This window comes from Condylostylus longicornis, unplaced genomic scaffold (genome assembly GCF_029603195.1).
Source record: "Condylostylus longicornis isolate FDR11 unplaced genomic scaffold, ASM2960319v2 ptg000018l, whole genome shotgun sequence".
Taxonomy (NCBI): domain Eukaryota; kingdom Metazoa; phylum Arthropoda; class Insecta; order Diptera; family Dolichopodidae; genus Condylostylus; species Condylostylus longicornis.
Window position 1 is genome coordinate 580115 of NW_026577987.1, and position 17352 is coordinate 597466.

Here is a 17352-nt window from a genome sequence, read left to right on the forward strand (position 1 = left end):
TTTGTTCTTTTCTTCTGCGCTCCATACCTCATGTTTGATATTTAATCAAACATAAAAACTGTGAGTATGAGAATTTTATCTGGTTATCGAATAATCAGAATCAGTTTGTGCATGACTTGTAAGCGTATTGTACCATTTTTATTAAAAGAAAAAAAATATATAAAAACAATAATTTCGTTAGTACAATTAGAAACCGCCGGTAATTACTTTTTTAAATCAATTTATTTTCTACGGTGAAAATAAGAATTTAAGTTTTTTTCTAAATTTTAAATTTTTTTTCTAAAAATATTTAATTTTAATTTTAAGAATATAAAAAAGAAAAGTGTTCTTTTCAAAAACATTTTTTATATTTTTAATTGTTAATGTAACTGCGAATATAAAATTATGAAATTAATATTAAAATCACAAATTTAATTGTAAATTAAATAAAAACAATAATTTTATACATAAATTTTTGCTTGCACAAGAAAATATTTAGTATCATAAAATTAAACAAAAAACAATAATTACAAAATGTCTATTACACCATCATCTGGAATATCGAATCCATCAAGAAAAACGCCAGCAGCAAGACCACCACGTTTAGCAATTAATCCAAATGCAACATACATACCAACTCCAAGTTCAAATTTACCAACTGCCCGTTTTGGTGGTTCAACAGCATATACAAATTCATCGCAACCATATTGGCCGCCAGTAGCTAATCCATTTTTAAATCATAAAGCTGCTGGGGATTTTGTTACAAAAGGTTTTGAAGGTTTTATAGATTTTACAAAAACTGGTATGAGTTTTGGTGAAAAATTCTCTTTTGGAATTTATAATAAATTTAGTAAATGGTCAAAAAAATGGTTTACACACATATTTTTATTTATGATTGTGATTTTATATAGTGCACTGGGTGCATTAATATTTATGACAATTGAAGGTAAGTTAAGAATATATTAACATTATTTAGATTTTTTTTATAAAATACCTTTTTTCTGTCCAAAGAAAAATCCTTGTCAGTTTAATTATTGTTCCACAACCTTGATGAACGTGTTTGTTTACTTTTTGAGAAAAGGGTTTGAGAAAATTTACATTACTTAGTAAAATTTCAACAACAGAAGTAATTTTATAAACGATAAATTTGATAGTAAATTTCCACATCATTTTCTATCAGTGCTGAAAATACGTGACCCTATCAAATTTTTTTAAATTTAATATAAAGTTTTTAATAAAAAATATTGCCCTTGAATTGCTCTATTTTTAAATTTCCCATTTTCAAAACATTTAATTTTTTTATTGTTTTAATCAAAGAGTTTGATAACTATTTGAAACCTTTAATCTATTTGACTACTTTGTCAAGTTATTAAAGATTAATCCCATTCTGATAAAAAATAGTCAAGGAATTCAAAGCAAATGTGATGTGGTTTGTACATAACTGACAGCAACGTGGACTGCTTAGTTTACCGAAAATGTTGCACAAGATTATGAAAATAATTTTTATCCACTTTTTCCAAATATTAAGGACGCTAATAAGGACGCTAATAAGGGAAATGGCATAAAGTAAATCTCTTAATAGAGATTTACTTTACGCCATTTCCGGGATTGCTAAACTAAGCTAAATTCCCAGAGTTAGTTACTTTCCGTAAAAAAAACAGAACTCAAATAATTCCGTCAATTAGATCAGTTAGTTCAATTTAAATTCCATCAGTTAGATTCTCAGATATATTAAAAATACAAAATCGATTATATTATCCCAAAAAATTGATAAGTTCATTGTTTTAACACGCTAATTTAGTATTTTTACCGACCGTATTGTGTAAACAATAGGTAGGTTATGTGATGGCAACAAATTTTGCATATCGAGTTTTCGGTGGGAATGCACTTCTCCATAGTAGCGAAGTGTAAGTAGACTATTTTTAGCAACCTGTCGGTCCGTCGGTCTGTCGGTCTGTCGGTCTGTGTGTGCACGCGTGTATCTCAAGTTCTGCTGAACCGATTTTGATTAAATTTTATATGTAAGTTTATTTCCACCATGGCACGGATTGATCAACTTTTGGTATATATCAGGCCACGGGAACTGTACTTTTTAGCGGCCCTGTTTTACATTTTTGGACATTTTGAAGAAAGTATTCAACCGATTTACTTGAAATTTCATATATGAGCTTTGCTCGACCGTCCGCGAAAATTCCCAACTTTTGAAAGAAATCAGGCATCAGCAACTGGACATTTACTACGGGCCAAATATACATTTTTGCGTATATAAAGAGAAATAATTGACCGATTTCATTAAAATTTAATATTTGAATTCCTCGTATTAAAACAATGAACATATAAATTTTTTGGAAAGATCAGGGCTCGAAAACTGATTTGCGGGCCGATTTTACATTTTTCACCATATCTACGGAACGAATTGATGGAATTTCTTGAAATTTAATATTTGAGTTCTGGTTAACTGGCGAGCATTTCTGGGAATTCGGGTAGCACAAAGCGAAACTCTACTAAGAGCCAAATTTACATTTTTTCTAGGTATGTTAACTATAAGCTTACTAATGTCCTAAAAATTGGAAAGAAGTATTTAAAAGACGTTTTTATAATATTCTGTAACCCTTTCACTTAAATAGACAATATACAATGCGGTCGGTTATATGCTGACCACATCAGATTTTTTTTTTATATGCACAAAAATGTAAATTTGGCTCATTGTAAAAGTCCGGTTGTTGATTCCTAATTTCTTCCAAAAGCTTATACATAAAATTTCCGGTTAATCAAGTGAATACTTTCCAAATAATGATCAAAAACATAAAATCGGCCAGTAGTAAAGATATAGTTCCAAAAACCAGACATACGCCGAAAGTTTTTCAAACCGTTTCATCTCAAAAGTAAACTAAGATATAAATTTTGAAGAAAATCGGCTCAACCGAAATTTTCTTCTACACAGACAGACAAACAAGCAAACAGACAGAAACCTAGAAAGACAGAAGACCCGACAGATATCACTCTCTAATGGAGAAATGCATTTCTGCGAAAAATCGACAAGCGAAATATGGCGCCATCACATAACCTTCCTTATTGTTTTCGGTAAAAAAGATTCTTTGGTTTTATAAAGAAACTATCTTGAGCATACTATACTAAAACAATAATAACACTATGTAACACATATGTATGCGGATTTGATCATACTAGTTTCGAATTATTTATTTCCATTTCTGATAAAAGTCTTTCTTTCATAAAATCGAACTGATCAAAAAATAATATATGTATGTGTAAAAATAAATTTTTAGTTAATTACAAAAATATTACAACAAAAAGGTTTTATTACAACAATATGTAATCCATTCTTAACCTCACTCTTCATATACACACGTATGTATATGAAATATTTTCATAAAGGCGGAATTCTTAATATTTATTCTTTTCTAAACTAATTCTCAAGGAAAAATTTTTAAAATGTCTAATATTAAAAATGACTTGAAATTAATATTCCTTTTTCTATAATTTATTGTTACTAAAAAACGCCTTCAAAAACACTTTCGTTACTTACACATATATTTTGTTTTTTTATGAAGAACAAAATAAAAAATGTGTTAAAATCTTTGTATATACTATATAATAATTCATAATGTAAAACAAAAAATAATATCATTTTCTAATTTATAATATTCACGTAATATAAAAAAAACTGTTCTGGCTCAGCACATAACTGACCGCAGTATATATTGTCTAGATTAGCAAAACAATTATGAAAATTATGATTATATTAACCAAAAGATTATGAAAATGCGTTTTAAGTACTTCTTTACAATTTTAAAGACACTAATAAACTTTTAGTTAACATACCTAGAAAAATGTGAATTTGGCTCTTGAAGCTTGTCGAATGAAGCTTATATATGAAATTTTAAGTAAATCTATTGAATATTTTCTTCAAAATGATCAAGAATGTAAAAAATGCCCACTAAGAAGTCGAGTTCCCGAAGCCTGATATATCCCAAAAGTTGATCAGTCCGAGACATGGTCGAAATTAAACTTACGTATAAATTTTCTTCAAAATCGGTTCAGCCGAACCTGAGATACATGCGTGAGCACAACAGACCGATAGACCAACATACCGACAGACTGACACCTCTATATAAACAGTTTATGTATACTTCCCTACTATGGAGAAGTAGGTTCCCATCGAAAACTCGATATACTAAATTTGTTGCCATCACATAACCTCCCAATTTCGGTCGGTAAAAAGAAGATTATTAAGTACAAAATTGTTAATGAAAATAAATTTAGAGTTTGGCGCTGAAATAAGAATATGAGATATAAAGTGTGTACCATAAGTAAATTTTTATTACGCAGATTTATAAATGTTCAAAGGGTAATTAACCTGATTTTTAGTTTCGGTTCATTTTGTAATTAAATTTAATTAAAAATATGAATGTATAAAGTACACGAATATTTTTAAAATTTATTCATTTTATTTTTATATTTAATATATTGTCATTTAAACCCGGAATTCATTAAATTTATTTAACCGCTGTGCAATTTATGATTATTTGTGTATGTTTATTTAAACATACATACATATGTGCGTTAAATTATAGGTAAATAAAATTTTGATAATTGGAAAATTGTATAATATTAAATAAAAGTTATAAATTCGGACATAAAATTTCAAAGAGAAAATGACGTCCCTTCACTGCATATCTACACTTTTGTAGTTTGGGTTATATTTCATTTGATTTGCGTACGTTTTTTACAAAATTTTTAAATTAACATCTCAAGTTCTGTGAAATTTTTCAGTCCTGACGTACACAATTTTTACGTTATGCGCATTTCATAAAATCATATTTCGCTTAACTTCTTATTTTATTAGCTTTAATTGTTCATTATTTTGCAATCAAATTCTTAATATCATAATAAAATTAATGCTTTTTCGGTGTACGAACCTTCTATTTACTCACAAACAATTTAATTGTTCTTCGTAAAAGAAAAACTACCAGTTTATAAACTTTTTACGCAATAATAATTTATTAATTTTTTATTTTTCCATGCGCAAGTGAGAGAAAATAAAAACAAGTAAAAACGTTTCAGTCGGTATAAACCGATTGAATTATACCCTGCACCTTTCGTTATTGTGTAGCAATTACTCGAACCTGTGAGATCATTCTATATAAACTTCACGGACATGTCTGACCTATAATTGGACATCCGACTGCCAAGTTTCATCAATCTGACCTTATAATTTTTTAAAATATTTAAAATTAGCTTTTGGAGTTGTATGGTAAGTACCTAAACCTGTCAAGCAATTCCATCAAAACTTTACAAATATATCTGATCTATAATCAGACACACAACTGCCAAGTTTCATGAATCTGACTTTATTATTTTTCCAAATATTAAGAGTAAGCTTTTAGACTTGTATAGGATCTACTCGAACCTGTTAAGCAATTCCACCGCAACTTCAGAAATATGTCTGACCCATAATTGGACACATGACTGCCAAGTTTCATGAATCTGACTTTATTATTTTTCCAAGTATTAAGAATAAGCTTTTAGACTTGTATGGGAGCTACTCGAACCTGTCAAGCAATCGCACCAAAACTTTAGAAGTATGTCTGACCCATAACTGGACACACGACTGCCAAGTCTCATGAATTTGACTTTATTATTTTTCCAAATATTTAAAATAAGCTTTTGGGGTTGTATGGCAAGTACCCGAAGCTGTCAAGCAATTCCACTAAAACTTCACAAATATATCTGATCTATAATCGGACACACAACTGCCAAGTTTCATGAATCTGACTTTATTCTTTCTCCAAATATTTAAAATTAGCTTATGGAGTTGTATGGCAGGTACCCGAACTTGTCAAGCAATTCCTCCAAAACTTCGGAAATATATTTGACCTATAATTGGACACATGACTGCCGAGTTTCATGAATCTGACTTTATTATTTTGCCGAATATAAAAAATTTGCTGTTGGAGTTGTATGGCAGCCACCCGAACCGGTGCAGCTATCCTATTATAATTTTTAGAGCATGTGTAGAATATAATTGGACACATGTATACAAAATTTTATATTTATAGCTTTATTAGTTTTTGAAATATTTAAAATAAACTCTTGGAGTTGTATGGCAGCTACCCGAACCCGTTGTCCGACTTAGTCCAATAACAATAGGGTTCGTCCTTGGCACAAAAGAAAAAACTTGTGAAAGTTTGGTGTCGATTGCATTATTCGTGTTTGAGTTATCGTGCGATCGGACGGACGGACGGACGGACGGACGGACGGACGGACGGACATGTCTAAATCAACGCAGAATTTTACGCTGAGCAAGAATATATATATATGTCCATACCGCAGATGACTCCTTCAAGTAGTTACAAACTCCATACCAAAGTTAATATACCCTTCACGAAGTGCAGGGTATAAAAAGCGTAAACAATTAAGGAAGTGTATATCGTAAACATAATATTAAGAAGTCAATTTGATTTAGCATTTTAACAATACCTAAATTTTATGACAATATTTTAATTTATATTTGGTTGCCGAAATTTCATATTTGAGCGTTTTTAGAAATTCAAAGTAAAATTCATTCAATTAATCAAAATATGTTGCAGAAAAAGTTTGAAAGTGAATTCTTTTAAAAATGAATAATTGTAAAAGGAAAGGGTAAATCTGATGTGATCAGCACATAACCAACCGCAATATATCTTGTCTAGTTTAGTGAAAGTCAAACAGAAGAATACCTAGAAAAATATAAATTCTGCTCTTAGTAGAATTCCCTGAAAAGTTCCTTAGTTACACATTTATTGAGATACACATTTGCACACTTAAACCGACAGACCGATATCTCTCTGAAAGCAGTTTATTTACGCTTTCCTTCTAGGGAGAAGTGCATTTCCACCGAAAACTCAATATCCAAAATTTGATGCCACCACATAACCTCCCTTATTGTATGCATTGTAGTCGGCAAAAAGGAATTATTCTTTGCAAGACTAATAGCTTAAAATAGGTACCTCACTTTACTGTTAATTCTTTTTTAAGTATTTTGAATGTAAATAAAAACTTATTATAAAAATATTTCGATTTGCGTAGATATGATTCATCCAATTTCGGTAAGTTTCAATATAAACCCAAAAATTTCTCGTTTTCTCAACTAATTGTTGAAAATTAATAATCCTTCTAAATCAAATTCTTGTTGGAAATCTCTTGTTTTGTATTGTGATTATTTTATTACCATATTATTTGCATTCGCATTATCAACCCTGAAACTTAACAAACCAGAGGATTTTTAATTACAATTTCACTTCTCAACAAAATTTGAAAAATCTCGATCATATTTTCACCAAACAATGTTATTGCAAACAATATTATCTTCATGTGCCGTAAAACTTGAACTTTAAAACAATAATTTTTTATATTTTAATGAAATTATTGTCTATTCTAAAAGAACGACCAAAAGCCAACAAAGAATATTATATTTCCAGCAAAACCAAGTTATAAACATATTACCAGTGATGAAATTCATCATTCGCGCACCATTGTATTAAAAGTTTATAATAATATTTTTGTTAATTTTTTTATTTTTGTATTACCAAAAACATTTTACTTTGTCATTAGCTTGGCAATATTTCGCCATTTCATTATACATAAGTATATAAAATATAAACGAAAACATAAAAAAATGAAAACACCACAGACAGAATTATGAAGAGCATCTATAAAAAATGCTTAAAATAAATTATTTTTAGTTATACAAAGTAAACAGAAAATTATTATTAGTGTATAATTCCACTTAATTAAATTTTTAATATAATTTATATGTATATGTATTCGTTTAATAATACCAAGTTAAAAAGTAAAAAAAAGCTTCACAGAATATTCCTTTTCAAAAATTTTCTTCATCGATCATACTTCATTTCATTTAAATCTATGCATTACTGTACATTATATCTACACAATATAATGTAATATACATACATATGTACATCTTCACATATTATCTAAACACATTAAATTGAAATATTTGAATTCGAAATATATGAGATAGAAGAAAGTATTTATATTTTAAATCAAAGTATATCTATTAATAAGTAATTCGACTCATTCCATTCCATTAGTTTTCGTTTGCATCTTGCTTCCAAATTCTTAAAATATTCCATTTTTTTTAGAAATAGATGGTAATAAGAGTTGTGTAGGCAAGAAAGAAACAACATATTGTAAACAAACGAGTGTATCAAAAATATTGGACTCAAAAAAAATTAAATTAAGTTAGGTAAAATTTTTTTGTTATTTTTATTTTGATAATAACAAAATTTATTTTTAAAAATTCGAATGTATGAAAGCAAAAGAGTTTGAAATTTCATGTATGAATGTAGATACACAGTGTCAGCTAGTGAAATAAAGTAATTTATAAAGAAAAAAAGGTGTATGCATACTGATTAATACTTTATGAAATATAATTATTACCGATTCATGGGAAATATGTTCTAAATTTATTAAGATTGAAATAAAAATAAAAAAGATAATTTATTTATGTTATTTATTAATAATTATTAATTACAAATGCATTATATATTTTACATTCTAAATTTTTTTCTGTACAAATACCATTAAAAAACTTAATAAAAAGTATTTTCTAAATTCTTTAAATTATCCATGAAATTCTTGGATGGTTTATAAAAAACTGAAAAATATTTTTTTTTCACAACTATTTAAAATTTTTTTTTAATATTATACGTCTATTTAAAATTTATTTTTATTATTTTTCAAAATTATATTATATAAATTATAATATTTTTTTTAAACACTTTTTTTCTTCTTCGCTTTTATAATATAATACACATTTTTTGCCACCTTGTACTGGAATAAGTTACAAAAATAAAACTCCCCCCTCTAAAATTCTTAATATTTTTTTCCTATATTTTATATAGGGAAAAAAAATAACTTCCGCTTTTAAAAATACATTATAAAAAACAGGTAGACATTTATTGCGTACTCTTTCTCTCTCCCAAAAATTTTTATGTGTATAAAAATGAAAATAACAAGGTATACTGCTTAACTCTTTTAGCTAAGGGAATGTTTCGTATACAAATATTGGTGAGTGATTGCATTAGTGTGATGTAAACGGAGAGTCGAACTACTTATTAATAGATATACTTTGTTTTAAATATACATACATACAAAGATATAGTAAAAATGTAATTAAGAAACCGTAGTAACATGCGTACAGTTAGAATAATTTACTTTTTTCAAGTACTTGCATGTATAACGTAGAAATATATATTTAATTCAAGGAAGCTCGGGACAAGGCTTTTTATTTTTAACATTTTTCCAAAAATTTTTTGAAAGAAAGTACTTATTAGTTTCACACAGCCCGTCCATTCGTCCGTGAATATATGTACCAAACTTCTACACAAAATTCACACGTACATAGATCTTTACTTGAAACTTATTTCCGTAGAAGAAAATTTGTACCTGTCTCCTACCATTAAAGTTTACTGTTATCTAAAATCCGTTTTTTGCCAAAATTTTGATATCGTTTATCTTCTAGACTTCAAGTTGTAGGAACTTGAAATTTTCGAAATTTGAAAAATTCACTCGAAATTTGTAAAATCCGAATATTTGGCACCTTATATTTTTGAAACTGTAAGGTTTTCCATAATTCTATAAATGCACAAAGCTAACAGTAAAATGCTGCGCTATAAAAAAATATAATTATTTTTCTTAACTCGAGCAATTAGCCCTTAAATTCGAGCACTATGTTAACGCCTTTTTCACTTTTTTTTGTTTTATTTCAAGGATAGCTTACATTGTTCATCCTAAAAGTATGCAATCTTTGAAATATAATTTTCGTATATGAATGAAAGAAATTTTATAACGTAGTACATACATATGTAGCTAGTTTGTTTTTTAAAGCAGTTTTTTCACTTGTTGAAGGGAAACTGCCGCATCACAAACCATTAGTTTCACCCAACTTTATTTAATTATATTTCAAATTTTAATAAAATTCGCTGTCAGAAATCAAATTTTGCATCAGCATGTTTTTACATCCAATAATTTCGTAATAATTAAATTAATTATAATAATTACTGTTTGAATTGCCGTATATTTTAAAGAAATATATTAGTAAAGAATAGAGTAAAATTTTTATTAAGTCTATATACAATTTCTGAAAGACTTAATGAAAACTTTACTTGTATTGATTAGAAAGATTTTTAAATATAAATTAAATACATAAATCATACCTTACTAAAGATTTAAGAATTTTCTATTTCTAGTTTTAATACTGAAGTTTACATGTTTATATAATATATTTTGTGCTGTACATATATTTATATCTTGCTCCATTTCATACATTTATGTCTTTGCTAGATAGCCGGAAGAAAAAGGAGATGTAAAATTTACAAAAAATTGAAAAAAAATCTTTTCTTTTGATTTATAAATAAATCGTTATAAATTAAGATTTAGCATCTAATAATCAATTTTATTTCAAACTACATGTAGAACATCGAACAATTTATTACTGTATATTTGACGTGAATATTTTTTAATATTCAATATGGAACATTTAAATTATTATGTATATTAGTTTTAAGTCTTGTACCTATAATAAATTTCTTCTTAATAAAATTCTTAAAAGCATTCCGTCCATGAACGTCTAATGGTTTTCTACTCGTTTAATGAAAATAACACGTAAACACTGATTCAAATATTTCTATTCAAGCAAATATGTACTTTTGTACATACATATATACATAATTCAGATGCACCGTATTAATCCATATGTATATATATAAATATGTATTATTCATTAAAATAAATAAATTAAATTTTATTTATTTTTCAATTTCATAGCGAAAATCAATAATTAAAAGTGTTCGCACGTACAATAAGCAATTGAAAATCGAAAACTATTTTAATTATTGTACATAGTTTACTGTAAATCTTTTGACTTTTGACATTTTAGAAATTTAAATAAACATTTTACAAATACATATTAGCATATATCTATTTGTATGTATGAAAAAAAATGAAAATTAAAAGAAAATTTTATTAATACTTTTGCTTAAAAAAAAAAAAAACAATAAAATTTTATAAATTGCTTTTGAAATCTAATAAAAAAAAAAAGTGACAGATGGATTAAGCTCTATAATAGAAAATAAAACTGAAAATATTTTCTTTACGATCAAATAAAAAAAAACCTGATGTGGTCAGCACATAACCGACCGCATTGTGTATTGTCTAGTTAAATGAAAGTGTTACAGAATATTATAAAAATGTCTGTTAAATACTTCTTTCCAGTTTTTAGGACATTAGTAAGCTTATAGTTAACATACTTAGAAAAATGTAAATTTGGCTCTTAGTAGAGTTTCGCTTTGTGCTACCCGAATTCCCTGACATGCTCGCCAGTTAGTTTTGGTAACAACCAGAACTCAAATATCAAATTTCAAGAAATTCCATCAATTTGTTCTGTGGATATGGTGAAAAATGTAAAATCGGCCCGCAGATCAGTTTTCGAGGCCTGATCTTTCCAAAAAATTTACATGTTCATTGTTTATACGAGGAATTCAAATATTAAATTTTAATGAAATCGGTTGATTATTTCTCTTGTTATACACAAAAATGTATATTTGGCCCGTAGTAAACGTCCAGTTGCTGATGCCTGATTTCTTCCAAAAGCTAGGAATTTTAACGGACGGTCGAGCAAAGCTTATATATGAAATTTCAAGTAAATCGGTTGAATATTTTCTTCAAAATGGTGAAAAAAATGCAAATCAGTTTTCAAGCCCTGATCTTTCCAAAAAATTTATGTATTCATTGTTTTAATACGAGGAATTCATATATTAAATTTCAATGAAATTGGTTGATTATTTCTCTTTATATACACAAAAAAGTATATTTGTGCCGTAGTAAACGTCTAGTTGCCGATGCCTGATTTCTTCCAAAACATAGGAATTTTCGCGGACGGTCAAGCTGAGCTTATATATAAAATTTCAAGTAAATCGGTTGAATACTTTCTTCAAAATGTTCAAAAATGTAAAACAGGCCCGCTAAAAAGTGCAGTTCCCAAGGCCTGATATATACCAAAAGTTGATCAATCCGTGCCATGGTGGAAATAAACTTACATATAAAATTTCATCAAAATCGGTTCAGCAGAACTTGAGATACACCCGTGCACACACAGACCGACAGATCGACAGACCCACAGACCGACAGGTTGCTAAAAATAGTTTATTTACACTTCCCTACTATGGAGAAGTACGTTCCCACCGAAAACTCGATATGCAAAATTTTTTGCCATCACATAACCTACCTATTGTTTACACAATACGGTCGCTAAAAATTAAAAATAAAAAGAAATTACAATAAAAATATTTCGAATTTTTCATTAATAAAAAAAGAAAGAAAATAAAAGTTTTTTCGTTTTTTTTTAAATTAATTAATTAAAATTGATATAAATTTGGAAAAATGAAGGTTAAAATTTTTAAAACAAATATAAATTACAGAGAAATTAAATGTATACGAACATTGCGCACACATCCCAAGTTACATATATATTTAAAAAACATTTAACAATGTTTGTGAAACTCAATGGGGATATTTTATATTATTGCACCACTATAGATTCGGTTTTATATTGCTTCAAATGCCTGAAATCGGAAAATTCTAATAAAACACGAATAATTTCTTCAATATGCAATTGTTGCAACTTATTTGATTATTAAGATATTACATCATATATCGTCGCAAATAATAGAGAAAATTAACATTTTCACATGAACCAAATTGCGAATTGCACACTTTAACTGCGCAAACTGAACGCTAATACCGCAATATATTGCTTGAACTGTGAAAACTTTTAAGCAATTGAAACTCAAAAAGAAAAGTGGAAGTATTAAGAAAATAAAATAAAATGTCGAGAAAAATATTTTTATGAGCGTTAACTCATAAATTGCAACATGCATAAACTATGACATGTTGCAATGTTTTCTATTTGCAAAGTAAAAAAAGTTTCTTTGCTTTATCAGCATTGTTTGTAAGCGCCATATTTGTAGTTTTACTTAAATATGCTTATTGTTATAATGGAAACTATTATTTCGAATTTTTCAACATTATGATTCTACAACTTATGGTTAAATACTATGAGAAAAAATTTTTCATTAATTTGTTTGAAACATTTGCTACATAATATCTTTAAAACAAAAGCTTAATTAAACATGCTCTTAAAATATAATAAAGGATACAATCTTAAACATTAAAAGATTAAAATTAAAAAGTTTTCTATCTAAAATTCAAAAAAACTAATGTTTTTTGAATTTTAGATAGTTTAATGAATTTTGAATTTGAAAAAAAAAATTAAACTGTTTAAAGCTCCTAATTTAAAATGTGGCTTCTAATTTTAAGAATGTCTATTCTCTACTAAACATATGTTTAGTAGACAATAGACATACTACTGCGGACATATGTACATATGTATATATGTGTAAACTAAAATACTATCAATGACGAATTTGCTCGAATTTAAGAGTCAATTGATCGAGTTAAGAAAAATATTTAAATAATTTAATTGCATGGCAATTACCGTTAGCTTTTAGTATTTATCTAAATTTGAAAAAGCTTACAGTTATAAAGTTGTCAAAAAGTTGTTTTTGACAATATAAGTTGTCAAAAACTCAAGTTTTACAAACCTCGGGAGGCGATAGCTTGAGAGGGAGTGGAGTTGGAAGTATTAGAATCTAAAACTATTTATAAATATCTTAGAGATACTGAAATGTCAGACTCCTACAGGCGGAGGTCTAAAATAAAAACGATATGAAAAATTAGTAAAAAACGGATTTTTGATAACTTTAAATTTTAACGGCCATTCTGTTTTTATAAAATTCAAATATAGTATGCCGCAGTAGAAGAAGCCAATCACTGCTTTTTTGCGTTTGCAGAACTTAAAAAATGTACCTGGTTTTACTGCAACAATAACTTAAAAAAAAGCAGTGTTAAGGCTATAATTCTTAGAGAGGGAGAAGGTAAAAATTTTCTTCTACGGAAATAATTTTCTAATAAATTAATCTATATATGTACATATGAAATTTCAGCTTTCTATCTTTAAGGGTGTAGAATGTACGCGCACGATGGACGAACAAACAATTTGTTTCAAAATTTTTTTGGAAAAGTACTACAAACAAGTTACCACGGCAAAAATATTTGTGTCATTTTAATCTTCTATTTTGCTCAAATTTTATAAAAAAAAAAAGATTATTCGAAAAAATGTGTGAGACAAATTTAGATAATATATGCAATTTTATCATCAACTTTCCAGTTCAATTGAAATTCATGGAAATAGAATGCTATAAATTAAACTACGAAAATAATGACTAAAATATTATTTTAGATATAAAACTAGATAGAAAATCAAAATATTTACAATTTTAATTTTGAGAAAGTAAAAAATTTTAAAATCTTTAACATTAAAAAATTTAATATTTCTATTATTACATTTTTCCTAATTTAACTTTGAGATTTATAGCACTCTATTCTCACATGCAAGTTTGTATACATAGATATTTGAAAAATAAATAAAATTCGTTTAAATATAATTAAAATTTTTTCAAATTTTAAAATTTAAAAAATATATACATATATGTATATGCATGTTGTATTTTGAAAAAATCAATAATTTTATTTCATGTATTTCATTTCAAATTTTCCAAAATATTAAAGAAAATTTCCAGTTCGATAAATTCTAACACTTTTTAAAATCTAGAAAAAATTAGAATAAAATAATACGCCCAAAATCGTTAATTCAAAATTGAATTTTCTTCAAAAATGAATGTACGAGTACTAGAAGAAGGTGTAGTGGTAGAGTAGTTATTTATTGAACATTCCAATATTCTGCCGTGCTTGGCAAAAAAGAAACATTTTTTGAAAGTTTGGTTGGATTTCCTTTTGAGTTACCGGGGATCAGATGGGGAGACGAACATGTTTAAGTCATATGTAGAATTTAACGCTGAACGAAGACATATACGTTATACATGTTTCCTTTAGAGATGACATTTTCACGTGGTTGCGAACTCCATTCCAAAGTTAATATACATATACCCTTCACTAAGGTACGAATGGGGTATGAATAATATACAAATTAAAAACTATGCTATATCTCGTATAAGTAATGTTATACATCAAAATGCAAAAGTACATCAAACTTAAATTGTCGAAAATTGTTGTAATAAAAATAATATGAGTTCATATATCAATTTTAGATATGAAAATTATTAAAAAATGTATGATGCATTCATATGAATACGTGTGGATAGATCAGATTTGCTCAAGCATACACAAGATTTAAGATAGAATTTAATTTTTTTAATTAATTTGCTGATATTATATGTGAACTACATATTTTACATGAACTTAAAAGGCAAGCAAATTATATTTGAATGAATTTGTATTTTATAATTATAGGTAGTCAAGCACAGAGAGATATGGAAGCAGAAAGAGCAGCCAGAAGAGATTTTTTTAATGAAATGCAAAAATTTTCAAGTGATATAGAACTTTTAAAGGTGCAAAAAATTACTATTTATTAGAAACAAATACATATACCTACATATGTATTTTTTTTTTATTTTTTCAAAATGGCACATTTAGTAAATAAATTTATTTCCCGTTTTATAACAGTTAAGCAAACAGGAATGGAATGGTAAATTAACGTCGATATTAAGGGAGCATAAAGATGCAATAGATACTCTTACATCAAATAATATGACTGTACTTCAAATGGAAAATAAACTAAATCCTTGGCGTTTTTGGAATTCAATGTTTTATTGTGGAACAGTTTATACAACAATTGGTATGTAATTCGATAATAAGTACTTATAATTACGAAAAATAAACAATAAATTTTCATGCAATTTCAATCATTACTTTTTTTTATTGATTTTTCATATTTGCTTCATTATACTTTCATATTCATCAGAATAATTTCATAGTTTCGTCATTATATTATAGCAATAATAATAATTTTAAACACCTACATATAATTTAGAAAAATTTTTGTTTTTTTTACTCGGATTTTCTTAAATATAAATAAAGAAAGAATTATATTATTATTTTATTTTAAATTTAGAATAAAATATTTTCTTTTTTGTAATTTTTCTTTGATATTTAAGAATGCGTAAACCAACATTTTCATCCAAAAATACATAACATGAAAACAAAAAATTTTATGTGATCAGCACATAACCGACCGCAATGTGTATTGTCTAGTTTAGTGAAAATGAAGTTACAGAAGTTTATTAAAATGTCTTTTTCCTAATTTTTAGAGCGTTAGTAAGCTTTTAATTAACCTACCTAGAAAAATGTAAATTTGGCTCTTAATAGAGTTTCGCTTTGTGCTATCCGAATTCCCTGAAAAGCTCGCCAATTAATTTCGGTATCAACCAGAGCTCAAATATCAAGTTTCAAGAAATTCCATCAGTCAGTTCTGTAGATATGGTAAAAAAATGGAAAATCGACCTCCAGTTTGATTTCCGAGCTCCAAAAATTTATATGTTCATTGTTTTAACCCTCCAAATTTAAATATTAAATTTCAAGGAAATTGGTTGATAATTTTTCTTTATATGGGCAGAAATCTAGAATTTGCCCGCAGAAAAGTCCAGTTCCCAAGGCCTGATATATCCCAAAAGTTGATCAATTCGTGACATAGCCAAATAAACTCACATATAAAATTTCACTAAAATCAGTTCAGTCGAACTTGAGATACACGCGTGCACAGACAGACAGACATAGATAGAGAGGACAAACTGAATAGTTGGTAAAAATAGTTTATTTATACTTCCATACCATGAGAAGCGCGATCCTACCGAAAAATCGATATGTAAAATTTGTTGCCATCACATCACCTACCTTATTGTATGCAATGCGGTCGGTAAAAATATATTGTATGTTCGTTTGCATGAATGTTGTTTTAGTTTAAAGAATGAATGATGCGATAGTAAAAAAATATATTTAATTTGTTTAACTTTGAATTGTTGTGTGGATGTCTACTTTTCAAGTTCAAAACATTTTTTCATATGTACATATATATAAAAGTATACAAAATACTATATGAAGTGATAAGTAAATGAAATGAACAAACTGTCTAAAAAAATTATGTAAAATGAATACATACATGTGTATGTAAATGGGATGGGACAGATCAGAAAAAAAGAACTTGATAAAAATGTAGCAATTAAATGAATAGCAGAAGCGAAACAAAATAATTTGTATTTCAAATATTAATTTTAAATACAAATTAGTTGTATTCTTTTAAATCTTTTAGCTTTCCACTTATCAAAATAGCACATAATAACTTTACCTAACTTTGTTCTCCAATTAAAGTAATAT

General features: G+C 27.2%; 1 protein-coding gene across 1 annotated transcript; it reads left to right on the plus strand.

Annotated features, from left to right (window-relative positions):
- Positions 1 to 513: 513 nt before the first annotated feature.
- On the plus strand, positions 514 to 15825 carry LOC129606440 (uncharacterized). Its single transcript, XM_055516774.1, has 3 exons — positions 514 to 925; positions 15433 to 15530; positions 15646 to 15825. Exons 1-3 carry the CDS (start codon positions 514 to 516, stop codon positions 15823 to 15825), a joined length of 690 nt encoding a protein of 229 aa, XP_055372749.1.
- The last annotated feature ends 1527 nt before the right edge of the window (positions 15826 to 17352 follow it).